This window comes from Hipposideros armiger, unplaced genomic scaffold (genome assembly GCF_001890085.2).
Source record: "Hipposideros armiger isolate ML-2016 unplaced genomic scaffold, ASM189008v1 scaffold_1321, whole genome shotgun sequence".
NCBI lineage: Eukaryota > Metazoa > Chordata > Mammalia > Chiroptera > Hipposideridae > Hipposideros > Hipposideros armiger.
In genome coordinates, this window is record NW_017732671.1 from 219097 (window position 1) to 237780 (window position 18684).

General features: G+C 35.6%; 1 protein-coding gene across 1 annotated transcript in view; it reads left to right on the forward strand.

Moving 5' to 3' along the window:
* LOC109377199 (ovostatin homolog 2-like) overlaps positions 1 to 11448 on the forward strand; it is a 42731-nt gene extending 31283 nt beyond the window's left edge. Inside the window, exons 25-36 of the mRNA XM_019633468.1 lie at positions 4 to 85; positions 677 to 833; positions 3310 to 3384; positions 4232 to 4397; positions 5953 to 6164; positions 7143 to 7352; positions 7794 to 7918; positions 9037 to 9127; positions 9501 to 9569; positions 10242 to 10344; positions 11083 to 11158; positions 11312 to 11448. Of these exons, the coding sequence (XP_019489013.1) occupies positions 4 to 85; positions 677 to 833; positions 3310 to 3384; positions 4232 to 4397; positions 5953 to 6164; positions 7143 to 7352; positions 7794 to 7918; positions 9037 to 9127; positions 9501 to 9569; positions 10242 to 10344; positions 11083 to 11135 (1343 nt within the window). The 3' untranslated portion in view covers positions 11136 to 11158; positions 11312 to 11448. The remainder of the gene's footprint in view (positions 1 to 3; positions 86 to 676; positions 834 to 3309; positions 3385 to 4231; positions 4398 to 5952; positions 6165 to 7142; positions 7353 to 7793; positions 7919 to 9036; positions 9128 to 9500; positions 9570 to 10241; positions 10345 to 11082; positions 11159 to 11311) is intronic.
* The last annotated feature ends 7236 nt before the right edge of the window (positions 11449 to 18684 follow it).

Here is an 18684-nt window from a genome sequence, read left to right on the forward strand (position 1 = left end):
TAGGTTATCAAAAGCAGTTGTCTTTCAAAAATTATGATGGCTCATATAGTATGTTTCCGCAGAGGAATCAGAAAGGAAGCATATGGTGAGACAAAAAAATTTTATTTTAAATAATGTAGGAATGATCTGAGAAGGGCTCATGTGCAAATGAGGGGAATAGGGTTCAGTAGGGATTAAAAAGCAAAGTGGATTTCAAAGTGAATTTACAGGGGTAAATCAGATAAAACTAAAATATTTTATTATTTCAGTTCTAACACAATATACCTCAAGTCTCATGGCAAATTTAATGACACCCCCTCTATTTCCACAACTTGTTAACTCCATGGAAAATTCCACAGCTTAGTCTGCGCTTCTCAGAGTCCCATGTAGACCACACAGCATCTAATTACACTCACTCTGTTTCTCCACATGTGGGTAATCTAATGAACCATATAGCAAGAATTTTGTGTGTAAACATGCTGGAAATTACCTCCTCTTATTTTCACGTATTGCTATTCAAAACATGTTACTAAGCCAAAGGAAAGAGCCACTATCAACAAAGACTCATTATAGTCAACATTAGACAAATTAGCTGCATCCATTAACCAAAGGGAACAAAGGTGATAAACCTGTTGAGCAGCTGACATCATCTTTTCTTTCTTATCTAACTTTGTCTAACTGGTAATTTGCATTACAGGCTCAGTGCACTTACTTTTAAGACTTTAGAGGGAATGAAGAAATATGTTTTCATTGATGAACAAGTTCAACAACAGACCTTGATCTGGCTTTCAAGCCAACAGGAAAGCAATGGCTGCTTTAAAAGTGATGGCAAGCTTTTCCACAATGCTTGGGAGGTAAGAGATGAACAAAAGTAGGCTTTCCTTGCTGCTTTGCCTATGTATTTTCCCTGCCTCTGGCCTGACTAACCTGGAACATGAACATTTTTTGTGTGAATATTACCCCTTCTGAGTCTGCTGCAGTCATAGACCTGTGGTGTATTGGTCAACAGCACCATTCCCGCTGCTTGCTTGTTAAGCACAGTCCAGATATAATTCCGCAAGAATCTATTATTTGCCTTACTGTCTTTAGCCCTTCCACAGAACCAGTCTCTTTCAGTAGATAAACTGAAAATGGGAGAGAGGGAAGAGAAAAGGGACTTAGAGAGGAAACATAAATCTGGAGTGCCAGGCAATATGTTAAAGAAAGGGGCCTTGACTAGATCATTCATTCCTATTCAAGGATAGCAAGAAAGTTGGAGGGAGAACATCTAGCAATTTACATTGTTTCAGTGAAGCACTCTTCCAATATCCTCTCAAATCAAAGCACAAGGCCTAGCTTGCCCTAAGTCAATATGCAAATGAGATGAACTTTGTCCTTGATAGTAATCACTCCTTCCCTTTTCTTGTCCATGTTTAAGTAAATCACTGGCATTCTCCCTTCCTTCTGATTTCCTTTCTTTGCAAATAGCTCTTCACCTCCATCCCATCCTCTGTGTCCTTTCCTTTATCCCTCTGGAAACACAACCCCTGATCATGATACTTTAGCATACCCTGATGTCCCCTGAAATATCCTGGACTTTGCCTCTGTTTCCTTCATAATCCCCACTCTAATTCTTGGATTTTGGAATATAAAGCTAATCCACTTCAAAATATGGGTGAATGACAACTCTGTATGGTATTTAATTTTAATGTGAATTGTTTTCAAACTGCTTTACTATTAATGTAGTGCGGGGGGAAAAAAATCTTTAAAGTATTCCAAACCTATTTTTCACAACAGAAGGACCTGATAGAAAAGAGTGCTTGTTCTTATGTAGAAAAATCAGAACTTTTCAAAGTTCTCTTCCAAAACATCTCCACATCTTCTTATTGAACTAATTATTGATCACTATTTCAGTTTGTCTGATTTTACCCAATCGTTTTTCCATAATTGTGTGTGTGTGAGTGTGTGTGTGTATTGAATTGGGAGGGAGAAAGAAGCAAGGGAAAAATGAAAACTTGCACTGAAGAGGAATAGTAATACAGCTTGCTACAAATTAAGTGTGCTGCGGGCCCCCACATCTTACTTTATTGTTCACCATCTGTAGTTATTTACACCTTGAAAACTGAGCTCCTCAAAAATATTTGTTTTTGAAGAAGAGAGCAGATACCTTTTGCCTAAATAGGTAAAACAAAAGGTTTATACTAGATCAGTGGATCCCAAATGCCACCTGATTGTTATTTGTGTCAGTACACTAGAGCACCTGTTAAAATCCATTTCCCTATATCTCATTCCTGACTTCTTGAATCAGAATCTCTTGTGTGGACACTACTTGATTTCATGTCTAGGTTTCCTAGAAGATTTTTATGCAGTGTCATTTTGCAAATGATATAACTTATAAATGTTTTTCTAAGTTTACAATGCAAGAATCTATGAGAGGGCTGGCCGATTGGCGTGTTGGTTAAGAGCTGGCTTGGGACGCCAGGTCTGAGCAGCAGGGCCCCAGTTCGAATCCCACATGAGGGCCAGTGATGCTGCGCCCTCTACAGCTAAGATGGTGAACAACAGCTTGGCCTGGAGCTGGGCTGCCATGAGTTGCCGGCAATGGCATAGGCTGCAGTTAAGCTGCAGTGGGCTGCCATAAGCAACCGTGAGAGGCTGGCAGCCAGAGTGAGCAGCTAGCAGCCGGTGAGAGCTGCCAAGAGCCACCGTGAGCAGCCGTCCAGTGGCCAGCGACTGAGCTGCCTCACCCGGAAAGAGTGCAATGATAATAGCAACATGGGCCAGTGAAGTGACGTCCTCCACAACTAGACTGAAGAACAAAAGGACAGCAACTTGTCTGTTCCCCTTCCCCAATTCTCCAGTGCTGTTCCCTCCCACAATTCCCCAATAAAATCTTTAAAAAAAAAAAAAAACGAATCTATGAGACCTGACTATTGTTACCTCCTAGGATATTTTGCCCGGGATGTTCAGGAAACTTCACAGCAACTTTCTGTTCCATCTCATGAAAAATTCTTTGTATGCTTTTCCAAGTTAATAGCAAGTAAAGTAAAATATGACTTTTCATATGAATTGCTTGGAATTCAAGCTTAATACCAGGCCATATAAATACAACTATATATGTCATTTAGTACTCGAGATTAATTGCACATTTTATTTCATTATTACATTGGATTGTGATAGATTCCTGCTCAGATAGTGTGGTTACTTAACATTTAATTTAAAAATTACATATTTTCAGGGGTTTTATGAATAATGTTCCAGTGTTTCTTTTATACCTAGTTTCACTTCAAAAGAGTGGCTATTCTTTCGTGCTCTACTACTCTGTAGGGCTCATTGTTCCTTTCTGTTTAGGGTGGAGATGAAGAGGACATTTTGCTCACTGCATACGTTGTTGGAGCGTTCCTTGAAGCTGGGCTCAATTTCACTGTAAGGATTCTCATCATCTTTACTTTCAGTCAGCTGAATGCATAGTAAATAGACCATAGATTTAGACTGATTGGAAATTCTTAGACTGGATGAAACCTCAAAAGAACATTTCATTCATTATCTCTCTTTCACCTGGTGTTACTCAAACTTTTTTTTTTCATTCGTAGAAACCTTTGATGAACAATATTGGGTTTTTCCCTAGGGAGAGTATATGTATGCACACATACACAAGTTTTTCATACCATGTCAGGTATTTACAGATCTCCCAAAGTTCAGCCATGAAATTCAGATTAAGAACTCATGCTTTAAGTATAATCATAACCTAGTATTCTGTTTGTCTAACCAATTCAGTGTGCAAACATTTCAACCCAAGTGTTGTTCATCTTGGCTGCCTCCCAATCCAAGGATCAAATTATCTGATTGCAAAATCTATTCCTGAAATAAGATACTAGGAACTTTCAGAGTCATTTGGTATATCTCAAAAAAAATCTTTAGAAATATAAGCTTCTATCTTAGGCATTACAGTAAAATATCTTAGGTCTAAAAGTAAATTTATATTCTTGCCACATAGAAGAAATTTATACTATTCACTAGAACATGACTGATCAGATGTAGAGACTGCCATTTACATATTACTAACTTTTATGCCTCAAATACTAGTAATCCATTAAAATTAATTTTAATGATATTTATAAAATATAGCATATGTATATATGAACAGGTTTGTATGCAAAATATACTTCAAGGATATATTTTAGAGTATAAAGAATGATTAGTTTAAATGTTCAGCAAACTTATAAAGTATTCAGATATTATTTTAAAATATATTCTTCTTCTTCATGACTAGTTTCCTGCTCTACGACATGGGCTTTTCTGCCTAGAGGAAGCATTGGAAAATGAAGTCACCAATGGCTATAGTCATGCAATGCTAGCTTATGCTTTTGCATTAGCTGGAAAAGAGAAGAAAGTGGAATTCTTACTCCAGATCCTGGATAAATCTGCTACCAAAATAAGTAAGTATTATTACTCACTTTTGCTAATGGAGATGATGAAAATTACTTAGTAATCATATAGGAACCCTGTCTTTACTAATATGAGTCTATTTTTTTTTATGGAATTTCCGAGTGGCATTTTATCTTTTTTTAACTTTATTTGTTTATTTATTTTTCAGTTACAGTTGACATTCAGTATTATTTTATATTAATTTCAAGTATACAGCATAGTAGTTGTACATTTATATAATTTGTGAAGAGATCACCCTGATAAGTCTAGTACCCACCAGGCACCCTACATAGTTATTACCATATTATTAACTATATTTCCTATGCTGTATTTTACATCCCTGTGACTATTTCATAACTACCAATTTGTACTTCTTAATCCCTTCACCTTTTTTCACCCAGCCCCTCAAACCTCTCATCTGGCAACCATTAGTTTTTTCTGTGTCTGTGAATCTATTTGTTTTGTTTTGTTGTCTGTTTTATTTGAGCGGTCCTTTATTTTTAAAGAACATTATATATTTTCCGTTTTCTGCTTTCTCTTTTCTGCGTTTCTTCTTAAATGAGTAAAATAAAGGAAATCAAGCATAGTGACCACAGCTTAGATAATAAAAACTGCTTGTAAAACTTAATCACATACCATTTTTTACCTTAGTAAGTTGCTGTTTAAAGCTATATTAGGTTCTTAAAGCTGCCATAACAAAATACCATAGACTGGGTGGCTTAAGCAACAGAAATTTATTTTTTTCATGGTTCTGGAGGTTAGCATTCCAAGATCAAGGTGTCAGCAGGTATGGTTTCTTCTGGGACCTCTGCCTTTGGTTTGTAGATGGCCATCCTTTCCCTCCACATTCACATTGTTTTGTTTTGCTTTCTGTGCTGTGCATCCCTGGTGTCCCTTTCATGTGTCCAAATTTCCCCTTTTTTTAAAAGATTTTTTATTGGGGAATCAGGGAAGGGGGACAGACAAGTTGCTATCCTTTTGTTCTTCAGCCTAGTTCTGGAGGACATTGCTTCACTGGCCCATGTTGGTATTGTGATCATTGTGCACTTTCCGGGTGAGGCAATCGGTCGCTGGCCACTGAACAGCCACTCATGGTGGCTCAAGGCAGCTCACTACAGCCCTGTGCAGCCTACACCATCGCCGGTGACTCACGGCAGCACAGCTCCAGGTAGAGCTGTCATTCACCATCTTAGCTGTAGAGGGCGCAGCGTCACTGGCCCATGTGGAATCCAAACTGCGGCCCTGCTGCTCAGAGCTCCCGCTCCCAAGCCAACTCTTAACCAATGCGCATACGGCCAGCCCCAAATTTCCTCTTTTGATAAGAGCACCAATTAGATTGGATTAGGGTCCACCTTAACTGCCTTGTTTTAACTTAATCACATTTTTAAAGGCCCAATCTCCAAATACTATCGCATTCTGAGGTTCTGGGAAGTAGGGCTTGAATGAACGAATTTTGAGGGGAGCAATTCAGCCGATAACAGAGGCCAAGAATGGAATTTGTGTCATTCTTATGTGTAACCATTTCTCTTTATAGGGACTATGTGAAATTTTTTTTCTTTTTCTCAGATAACATGATATTTTGGGAAAGCGCAAAGAGACCCAAGAAAGATGCATTCCCATTCTTTATTCCTGGGGCACTTTCTGCAAAGACTGAGAAGACTTGCTATGTGCTGTTGGCTGTCGTTTCCCAGCAAACTCCTGACCTTACTTATGCTAGTAAGATTGTGCAGTGGCTTGCCCAACAAATGAATTCCTATGGAGGCTTCTCTTCCACCCAGGTGATTGGTGTGGGTCTGATATTAATAACAGTATGTTTAATGCAAAATACACTACTCTACAATAATTTAGACAGCAAAGGTAATTGTAGAAAACACCTTCTAAGATGAAGAATATTTGCTGTTATAAATCTTATTACATTTAGTTAACAATTATTCATTGGGCAGTTCTTACATATCAAGCACTCTACTAGGAATTCTCTATATGCAAATGAATAAAATGAACTCCCTTTTCAAGGAATTTATGCCTGACTTATATCTCCACTTACATAGTAAAAAACAAATGTAAATCTAGAGGTGATTGTTGTCCCAAGCACCAGAGTGTTGATGATAAGTTAGGTATCTGATTATACTATCGTCAAACTACGTATCAACCAAGGAGAAATTTTCTCTCTATTTCTATGGTCTGTACATTGGCAAAAGCAAATGGAGTGAATGAATAACAGAAGAAATGAGTATGAACAACAATGATGGATATTTTAACAAGAAAAAATTTTAAATGCAAAAAAATGCAGTTTTATTCCCGAGGGGGAAATCTTCACTTCCCTCTTTACTTTCCTTTTTTCAGTCTGAGTTTCTGAGTAAAACCATATGTTAGTAAACCTCCTAACATCCTTTCCAGATTCTGAGTCCCGTCTTTGAAGATAGTTGGGCATAAACATTACCCAAGGCAACCTAATTATATAACACCTTAATGGTTTAGGAAAGACTTGGCACTATTTTCAACAAAAGAGATTATACATATACTATAATCCTTTAGAAAACTAACATTTGATTAAGATTTGTAGAAGTAAATTAATTTAGATGGCAACAACAAGCACAAGCAAATATATTTTCCTGTTCTTTAAGATATTGCTTCTTGGTGTTCTGTTGACCTGTCCTAGGAATATCTCTGTGAATTGATTTAAAGTTCATGGTCAAATTATGACTAATACTGCAGCATAACAGAGTTCGGATTGTTTCTTATACTGTTCTGTGCAGGACACTGCTGTCTGTCTTCTTGCCATAACCCGCTACATGAAGTTAACCTTCTCTAATGGTCAAAATACTGTCACCTTTAGCAGTGAAGAAGCCAGTGAGATTTTCCAGGTTAACAGTGACAACCGCTTACTAGCCCAATGTTCAGAACTAACAAAAGCATGTGGACAATACACAGTAGATGTGGAAGGACAAGGTTGTGCATTTATCCAGGTAATAGAAATCTACCTGAGAGGGAGATAAATGTTTCCTAATAAAAAGTCAGACTGTCTGCTCAGTTCTATATGAAGTGTTATTTTACCGTTTTGCATGTTTCCATGACTATTTCTACTCTTTCTCTCATTAATATTTTCTACTCAATAGATGAAAATGCAAGTTATTTAATGAAGAGGTATTTATTCTGAGGGATAACTGGGTAATTGAAAAGTTTCTTGAGAATGTCACTGTTAGAAAGTATGCTAATAGTTCTGTTAAATTATATTGTTAAAGATTCTTGTATCTTCTGAAAACTAAACAATTATTTTTAGTGTTATTCCTTTATGGTAAAGATCTACAATAAAGTGCATTAATAATGGACATAAGAGAAACAATAAGTTCTTCAGTTTTTGCTACAGGATAAATGGATAGATTTTCTTGTGATTTGCTCTTTTCTAGGCTACCCTTAGGTATAATGTGCTACTACCTAAGAAAGCATCTGGATTTTCCCTTTCCTTGGAAATGGTAAAGGAAAACTCTTCCGATATATTCCAGCATAATTTTGACCTGACAGTGACCGTCAAGTAAGTGTCCCATTATAATATCAACTCCCAGGTTAGAGAAAAGGTAATATATCAAAAAAGAATTATTTTAAACAGTAACAAAATAACAAAATATGAATGATGTGAAACATGATGAGTCAGTCCGCTTGTTGGTGTGCAATTTCTATAGAATAGTCACTTTGTAGCTCTCTGTGTAGATACCACAATTTAGTACATCTTAAACTAAGTCAGAACTAGAATTAGGCAAATACGATTTGTACTATATGCAAATATAATTTGCAAGCTTCTGCCATACTAATATTCCAGCAATGTTTCCATTTTTTGTGTGTATGTGTGGAAATACTTTCAGTTTTGGACAACTCAGATGCTATTTTTCCTCCTAAAGACAAGCACAGGTGGGCCAATAGGAGAAAACCTACACGTACTTATTTCATAACTGTACAGAGCAAAATTTTAGATATTTATTTTTCAGAACAGAAAAACAAAATAATTCTCTTAAACTCAAATATAATATATGGATGCCAAAGAGTTTCAACTGTAGCTAATATGTGAAGAAACACTAAGGAAAACTAGCTTGAAGGGTTTTCTTAGGATTTCCAAGTGATAATCTCATGAACACCAGAGTTAAAATCAGAACTAAATACATTGTGGAACTCTTCACTTCATGTTTCAACAGTGTTATCCAGGTTTAGGGACATGATGTGGAAGATCTCTGAAGGACATTTCTACTCTGTGATTCTACCAACATCCTACCTTTTAAACAAAGATTTCCTTTTGGTGTTGTGCAAATCTAAGGCTGCCATAAGTATACGTAATATCAATTTACAAGCTTTGTTTATAAGTTCTGACTTTGAGACCTCGGGTAATCTTAAACACAGGGTTTGGGGAGATTCTAAGTTCAGATAATTCATTATTTACTCCAACTTATGTTGCTTTGTATCATCTCCTCTGTTATCATTCTACAATAGTTGTGCCTATTCTCAGATGTTTGAGAATGACTTTCTTTAGGCATTTTTTTCTTCACCTTTGCCTTTCCTCCAGACTTACAGCGAATTAGTATCTATGTACCCACCACCTTTGCCATAGATGTTACTTTTCTAAAATTATGTCTAAACCATGGTTTTGTTTTTAAATTTCAGATACATTGGACTGCGCAGTAACTCCATTATGGCTCTTGTTGATGTGAAAATGTTATCAGGGTTTATTCCAGTCATGTCATCCATTGAGGAGGTAAATAACAGAAGCCCAATCTTTCAGCACAGAAAAAATAATAGTGTATAGATGAAATGATTGTTTAGCAAAACCAAGCTATAAAATTTTTCATTTAAACAAACTTATTCAGAGTGCACATTTTTATTTTTGCTGTAACACTGGAGGGATGGCATTCTTAATTTGCAGCAATTTAGCAATCATTACATCCCATGGCTAATAGTCTATTTATTTATTTAGTTTCTACTTGTGCTTATGAAAACATCATGGCACAAGGGAACATTCCATAAGATAGATTCCTGTCAATTGGTTAAATAAGAATTATGAGGCATTGAATACTGGAATGGTACTCTTTGATATTCATTCTCATTTCTCCCTGCCAACTGCTTCAAAGCTTGAAAACAATGGCCAAGTGATGAAGATTGAAGTAAATTTTGACCATGTTCTTTTCTACTTGGAAAATGTAAGTTGAGCAATACTTTTCTTCCATGGTTTTCTTTTCTTCTAAGAGGAATTGAATGATCCTATTTCTTACAGATAGAAATGACAGGGTTTGTAAACAACAACAACAACAAAACAAAACAAACAAACAAACAAACAAACAAACAAAATATATATATATGACATTAAAACGATCAGTGTCCTTCTATCCCACTGATCATCTTCTCCCTGTTACTCTAATATTATTTCATGTATGCCTTGACTACTTGGCTAGATAATTCTCAAGTTTAGAAACATAATTTCCCTGTTTTTCATTCCTCATGGCATTTAGCATAGTCGGGTCACAGAGTAAATATATTATTCTTTTATAGTTTGACTTGAACTGCAACAAATCCTGATATGAGTTTTAAATTTATCCTTTCTATGTGTACATCATTATCATTCATGTAAATGCATACATTACTGCTTTCAACTAAATTCCTTACACCTCAGTATAAGCAATGGAACTCGAATTTGTATACAATTTAATGTTACCTAACTCATTGTTTTTTCATTATATAGGAATATGTAAAATATTGATATCTTAGATCTATTTAATTGGGTAGACCATGAACTTCTGGAGATAATTTGCTCAGTGATTTTTCTTTTTTTTTGCAGATCTGCGCTGATTTATTTGTAATTTGTGTCTTTATAGGTTTCTGGTACAGCCAACAATTTCACTTTCTCTGTTGAGCAAAGCAACTTTGTGTCCAACACTCAGCCAGCCCCAGTCATGGTCTACGATTATTATGAAAAAGGTAGGCAAACAAAAACCATGCCCTAAAGCTACTGAACATGGTATCTGTATCTAAGATTCCCTGAAGTACCAAGTTTTCCAAAATCATCCTCAGTCTACAAATACTAAACAATAAATGGTTTTACTTTATATTTTTTCTACTTCATGACATATCTTCTGACTGTGCCAGTTTCCAGTTATCAGAGTTTTTCAACATCTAGAATCTTTTTGATGTAATGTGCAAGAGCTCCCCTTTCACTTGAAATACAAACTATGCTAAGCATCAGGTCTTTTTGTTTTGTTGCCATTGTGGTGGCAAGACTTACCATTTCATACTACCTATATGAACTTGGATTTGAGAAGAGGAATGGGCAATATTCTGAAAAGTTATAGGGAAATGTTGATTGATTAGGTTCCAAACCCATTACTAAGATGTCATAGAGACCAGAAAAATTTCCTTGGATTATGAGTGTCATTAATTTCTTGGTGAATATCATACAAAGTTTGTCAAGAAGTATTGGAATTCTGGCTCTATCATGTACTAATTGAATGTAATTCATCAAGTGCCTTAAACTTTAATAAGACATTTTTGGATTTAGAAAACAGAGAAGTGATTGATTCTCTTGCAAAATTACTGAAAAAATTAGACCTAATGTATCTACAATAGTCTGACATAATCTGATTATAGAGATATGACTATTATTAGATATGTCTATATATTATACATATAATAAGGATGAATTTTCTCTTTATTTTCCAGATGAGTATGCCATTGTTTTTTATAATGTCAGTGATGTTTCAGTTTCCCAGTGAGACAAAACAAAACACAGGTAAAGGTAAGGAACTTACCACTGAAAACACATTAGTGTTAATGTTATATGTGTATGTGTGTATTTGTGTGTATATATGTATGTTTGTATATCTATATATTTATGTATATATACATAGACACATTTACTTATTGTTCAACTATGTTTTTTAAATCCCAGGTGGAAAGCTATTTACTTTGAACAAACTCATTCTTCTGTATCCAACATGAAAGAAAACTATGCATATTCTGTAATCTGTTATGACTTCTCTTCACATTTTATTTCTTTATTATCCAATTAAATGCTGTGATTTTGCAGTTGAGTCTATGATTTTTTTTTCTTCCAGTACCTTATTCATAATTTTAATCCTAGAAAACTCAAGGCTTCATTTGATAGCAACTCTAAATATTTGCTTTATTGTTATCAATTCTGAATTCAAGTTTTTAGACATTATGGCAAACAAAATAAGGAATCTCCTAACATTCAGAGAAAAAGAGAGAGAAAGGCAGTGTTGATTAGGGAGAAAGAAAGAGACAAGTTGAGAGGATTTCATGTGCGCTCAAGAAAATAAAAATAAACACAGCAAAAATACACAGCCTCTTGTCAGTAAAAGATCATAAAAGAATTGGGGAGAGTACTTATGGAGTCACAAAGTAACTCGTAGATTTATTGAGCCCATGCTCATTATTAAGAGAGTAATCTGCAGGCATTTTACCTTTTCAAAAATTATTTTGTTGTTCTGAGCTTATCATTTGTTGCTGGTAAGTAATATTTAATGTGTATCATTTTCTTAACTTAATACTGCTATTATAGCAATGAATTAATATGGGTCAGAGGGAAGAAATAAAAACAATTTCTTTATTAATTTAACATAGTTAAATGTATTGATGTATAGCTCTTTTATACTGTTACAGACAACAGAAAGCCATAGATAAAATTTCCAGTTGTGGAGTTAAAAAATTTGAAAACACAATGTCCTAGACTCTATCAATATTCAATAAATTTAAAACATAGTGTTTTAACAGAAGATGGTTAGACTTATTTATTTTTATAATCTGCCTGACCAATGTATACTGCCAATAATACCTAAGTTACAACTGGCCCTTAATAAATATTTATTAATGGGTTTATCAGAGATGAACTGTTGGTGTCAGTCTGTGTCTAGTCTACAGCTGTTTATTTCACTGTGTTAAGAATTCCTTTGTACCATTTCAGTTCTCCTGTTTCACCAAAACATGGCACATCACATGTGTGGATAAGACATCAGTATTCATAGTTTTTTAAAACAGCCCAGACTTCATAGCTACTCAGGATTCCACTAAAGGAAAATAAAGGACTCTAATAGTACATTTTGTGCTAAAGGTACAAGAAAACCAAAGGGAATTTACTTTGCGGTGCATAATATCTCTTGGTCGGAAACTTTTTTTTTCCAAAGTAAATAATCAATACTTGGCCCGCATTTTACTTGGCGTGTAGTCAATGGTTAGCCTGCTCACATAATCAAATTGTTTCTCAAATTATAAGCAAGCAAGGAGGGTTTGCAGAGTCAACTACTTGCTATCCCTGCACAGAAAAAGTCTGAGATTTAATGTTTACGTTTGCAAAATTTATTGGTGTCACAATGAGTATGGAACAAGAGTAGGGAACAAGAAACTGAGATAAAAAAAAATTGAAGACTTTTGATGAACAAAGCATCTCTGTTACTTACCCTTTTCATTAAAACCTCTCTTTAGTTTATTTTGGACAGAAAACCAGTCATTTCCCTGGTCTAAATTTTAACAGAAAATGGGGCAGAAACGGACATTCCAGTTTAGAAGCGTTGAATGGGAAATGCCAAGCTGTGTGTGTGTGTGTGTGTGTGTGTGTGTGTGTGTGTGTGTGTGTTTAAGAAGAGGTCTTAGTAAATCAGAGCACCAAGGAATATTTCATGCAAGATGTATAGCTCTGGTTTGAATGAGGCTTGTGTTATCAAAGCATTATCTGAAACTTGTTCCTCTTTCCCTTCCACACAAAAGTACTTTGGACAATGGGAAGTCATTCCATTTATCATGTTCTTATATAGTAATCACACACTTATTTTGCATTTTCAAATAAGTTATATATACATTTAACTGGTACCCGAAATACTTAGCATCCCTTTTACTGTCTTCTAGAAATCCCATCCTCTTTGGCCGTCTCGTTTCGTCAGTTTTGACTTCTCTTTTCTTTAGCCTCAGCTTCTTTCCCGTTTTTGTTTTGCTTTTTTCCCCTACCATCATCACTTAAAGATTTTATTTCTTTCCTCATAATATACACATTTTCTTCTCACCTTCTGAAAACGTATTAACTTTTTTTGGCTCCACTTTCTTTTCCCAAACATTAAATAATATTTTTCTTCATGGTTCTAACAAGCATTCTTTTCTTCTCATTATACGTACTGAAAATCCTGTGATTTAAATTACCATCTGTATTTTTATGATTTCTAAATATATACCTCTATATCTACATTTTAGCCCCATATATGCCACTACCTACTGTATTCTTTAACCAAATATCACACAGGCACCTCAATAAGATTCATTATCTATCCCCAAACCATCTCCTGCTGAGATTCCTATCCAGTGTGTGGAAATATCACCACCAAACAATCATCTAATTATCAACATTAACTCACCCCCTCTCTCAGTTCTCCCATTCTATTAATTATTCTTGATAATTGATCATTGTTGATCTACCTTCTGAATGACTTATGAATCCACTTGCTTTTATCTACCACTGCTGCACTGCCTTAGTTCAGACCACCAAGCTTGAGTGCCTATGTGTGCCAAATACTCTCTTAGATGCTTTCAATATGAAATAATAAAAAGAATGAAAATATTAAAAATGGCTGCCCTGTGGCGCGTACATGCTAATGGGGGAGACAAGTAATACATGTAATACAATCAAACAATACATACAGACAAAAATCAACATAGTAGATAAGCAAAATATAGGGAATATGAGGTGATAAGTGTTATGGGTCATAAAAAATGTAGAAACAGGTAAAAAGACCTAGAATTCCCAAAGAGATGGAAAGAGGGGAAAGACTGAAATATCAAGTAGGAAATTTAGAGTCAACCTCATTAAGGCAGTGAGATTTGAGCGAAGGTTTGAAGGTGAGGGAGTTACCCACATAGATTTCTGAGGAAAGACTATGCCAGGCAGTGGGAGCAGCGAGAAAACATAAAGGGGGTGGGGTGGGGGGAGGCAGGGCATAAGATGGAAGTGTGTCTTGTGAGCTCAAAGAGTAGCGACTAAGTCAGAGTGGCCAGAAGAGAGCAAAGAGGAGCATATAGTAAGTAGTAAGTAAGGAGATGCGGATCATAGCAGGGGGACAGACAGAATAGGTAGGGGACTGAGGGTCACTGTTCGGACTTCAACTTTCACTCTGAGCAAAACTGGGAACCAATGAAGGGTTTTGTGCAGAGGAATGACTTGATCTGCTTGTGTTTAAAAATGATCATTTGGCTCTTGTGTTGAGAATAAGCTAGAGGAATGCAAAAGTAGAAGCAATGAGACCTGGTAGGGGCCACACTCTGCACAGTTGAAAATCTGCGTATAATTTTGACTCTACAGTCTGCATTTCCATCTGTGGTTGGTTGAATCTGCAGATACGAAAGCCACAGATAGGAAGAGACAACTGTATTTATTGAAAATAATCCGCTTATCAGTGGACCCGTGCAGTTTAAACTCGTATATTTCACGAGTCAGCTATACTCAAGTGGAGATATCAAGGTGGAAGTTGAACAATCAGTAACAGGAGTTTGGGAGAGAGCTATGGGTTAAAAATATAAATGCATTCGATTTTAGCACATATGAGGTTAGACAATTAAGCTCGCCAACTAACCCTAGAAAAAGTGCTACATACCTCATTGCTGAATATCACTACGGTCACCTTCGAAGTACTTCCCTTGAGAAGTTATGCACTAACACCAGCGCCTAGGCCACCCTTCAAAGCAATTTTGGAACTCTTTTTCTGGAATGGCCATCAGAGCTTTCGTCGTATTACCCTTGATGTCCTGAATGTCATCAAAATGTCTTCCTTTCAGCATTTCCTTTATCTTCAGGTAAAGAAAGAAGTTATTGGGGGCCAGATCAGGTGAGTAGGGAGGGTGTTCCAATGCAGTTATTTGTTTACTGGCTAAAAACTCCCTCACAGACAGTGCCGTGTGAGCTGGTGCATTGTCGGGATGCAAGAGCAATGAGCGGTTGGTGAAAAGTTCAGGTTATCTAACTTTTCATGCAGCCTTTTCAGCACTTCCAAATAGTAAACTTGGTTAACTCTTTGTCCAGTTGGTACAAATTCATAATGAATAATCCCTCTGATATCAAAAAAATTTAGCAACATGGTTGCAACAAGTTCACTAACTTAATTGCAGACTTCATAGACCATGGAGGGGAAGAAATCACTCAGGCATCGAGTCTGGATAGATAGAAGAATCAATGAATTGGCTGTGAGGCACTTGAACATTCAGAGGTGGAAAAGGGGCTAGTCAAGGAGGATTCAATAAAAGGAGTCCATGAAGGAGAAACCAGTGAAGTAAGATGAAAACCAAAACAGTGTGGTCTCCTGGAGGTCAAGTGAAAACGTATCAAGGAAAAAGGAATGATTGGTAGGAAGTGCTGCTGATCAGTCAAGTAAAATGAGAACTGCAAATTGATCATTTACTTACTTAGAAAAATGTACTCGCAAAGGGACATCATATACCAAAGTAAATTGTATTCATTCTTCTTGAACTTTAGAACAAGTGTGTTAGAAGACTCGTGTTTTTCTAGGGTGAATTTTTTTGGAACTTTCTAGGTGTATGGGATGTTAATAAAAAACATGGATGATGATATCTCCTCTAGAGGAATTTAATCAGAATTTTTTCTTCTCTTCCTCCTCGTCCTCCTCTTCCTCCCTTCTCTCTCTCTCTCTCTCTCCCTTTCTCCCCCCCACCCCCACTTTCTACCAAGCATCCAAACACTGGCTGTGAGGCTCCAGCACCATAGTACTTTTCTATAACTGCCTTGAAAAGAAAAGAAGAAACATTCTACACACACACAATATATATATATATATATATATATATATATATATATATATATATATATATATATATTCTTAATATACTAATGTTTAGAACACAAGATGAGTAAATCTAGTTTACTTTGAGCTACAACAAAAGTATAACTCTTTCATGCAAAGTGGTTGTGTTTACTCCAAACCTTTCCCACCAGGGTGCTTTCATTCCCAGCCACAATCTGACTGATAGACAAAGTCTGCCTCTGTTGGCAAAAAGACTCTGGAAATTTTTATAACTTGCTGTGACAACTTTGATGCCAAAAACAAAACAAGTTTACAGACACCGTATTATTTTCAGTATCGAGAATTCAGAAGACAACCCTGTGAGCTTGCTGCCCCTGACAGTGTCGCTACCACAGGTACATTCCTCTGAGGGTCTTCACACAACAGAGTTCTGAAGGGGAAAGGCAGATGAGCATGGCTTACCATCTACTTCATGACATATCTGCCTGCTGAGGTGGTGGGTGGAATTCTCCATAAGAACAGGCACTGCAGAGGGGAGGGAAGACGTTCTCATCTGTTTCATAACTCACAGGAAGCTCCTGGCAGATTTCCCCTAAGCCCTTTAGCCTCTGTCTAAGAAGAAACATTGCCTAACACTAAAGTTATGTAAAGTAATGATAGTCAAAGGTTGCAAAATAGTTAGGGTTCTTTCCAGAAGTTTTATATTTCTTTAATATTAAAATTATAAATACAACCTGAAGAACCATACTTTAAAGAAAATGAAGCAGGAAAGATGGGAAAGATGTAGAGCAGAACAGAAGTTCTACTGCAGAATTGACTTTGGAACTGAGAATATATTTTCATTAAGACTAAGAACCTAATTTATTCTTTTTGTTTTCTTCATTTTGCTGTTCACAAGTATGTATTACCTACTTATTTTTAAGAGTATATATTGCCTATATACTTTTCAATCATGTTTTATGATAGACAGAGTTATGTGAATAGAATGTGTGTTTGCATATTATATGTGTAAATATTTGGTGGAAATAAAAGCTTATCATATCTATTAATAATATTATTGCAATATATTCACAAGTTACACAGACTTGGACACATGCTTCATTCACATTTTATCTTGAAAATTACTTGCAGAGTTATATAGAGTTAATAAAACTGAGATTACAAACTACTTAAAGAGCAATGAAAATCAAAGACCCTTCATATCACAACTACCAGGGTCAAAGAAAAGTCGTACTCTGAAGAAAATGTATGATTGAAAATATCATCATCAAAGAAAGACTATAAATAAAGGTGTCTATGAGTCGCTTTGTGAAATTAGAAATAATATTACAAGAAGCTAACTGAAGAAAACTTGAGCGAATTAATAAAGATCAAAATAAAAATAAATAAAACAGAAAAACCAAAAAAGTACTGAAATCTAAAAGTGAATTCTTTGAAAATAAATACTCATATAAAAACCAATCCTCTCACAAAACTATAAGAAGAGAGATCAAAAACAACATTGAAATGAGAAAGGAGGCATAACTTATGTCTATATAAGCAATGAAAAATGTATGAGTGGAAAACCTAAATCCCAGTTGGCCTGGGACCAATTGGCTTGTGCCTGTAGTCATCAAACGATTATTAATAATGGCCGTTTGCTCTCAAAAGTCCTAAATTGGTCAATATAGTATACAGTTTCCCTAACTACAAGAGATTATTATAATAAATACCAGGAAAAGAATTTGAAGCTAGAGAGAAAACAGGTATTCCCTAGTATAAAATAAGTGACTAAAATTGACCCAAAGGGAATGGAAAGCTGGAAGGAATACCACAGAAAAGGTTAGCAAGTTTTGATTTTACTAATAAAGGCACCTACATATGGTTTCCTAACTGAGGTATACTTAACCTTTAGAGAGCTAGAGACTTTCAATAGGATTCCACCCTGACTGCACTTTATGAACTTAGCCTAATGCCAAAACCCAGAGGTATGGTTCCATAAATGAAAACTGACATCAATATCAATTGTGAGACCAGATAAAAAAAAATTCAGATGAAATGTTATCAAATACAGATCAGGAATATACCAAAAAAATAAGTTTTATTTACAAAATACAAGAGTCATTTAATATTTAGACATTTTTTAATGTAATTTATGTCAACAACGTACATACATTGGATTCTTCACCAATCAGAATTAAAGTTTCTTTTAAAAAGGCATTTCTCAAACTTAGATTTTGCTCTTACACTTCTCACTGAGCTGGTGATAAGTAAGCAGAGGGCCAATGTAGAAAATATTAACATATAGGTACAATTTGAAAGGAAAACTAAATGTATTCTTAGTATGCACCAGTTATGAGTCACTGAAACAAAATTCACAAGTATTTCCAGTTGGTTTATCTTTTAAAAGCAGTGGTCATTTCAAAAAATGCAGGATACTTGAAACAAGTTCTTCCTGAAAGAAATGAAGATATTTAAATTAACTGTACAGCCCTGTGTATTTATGGGCAGCTGAAGGCTTGGATAA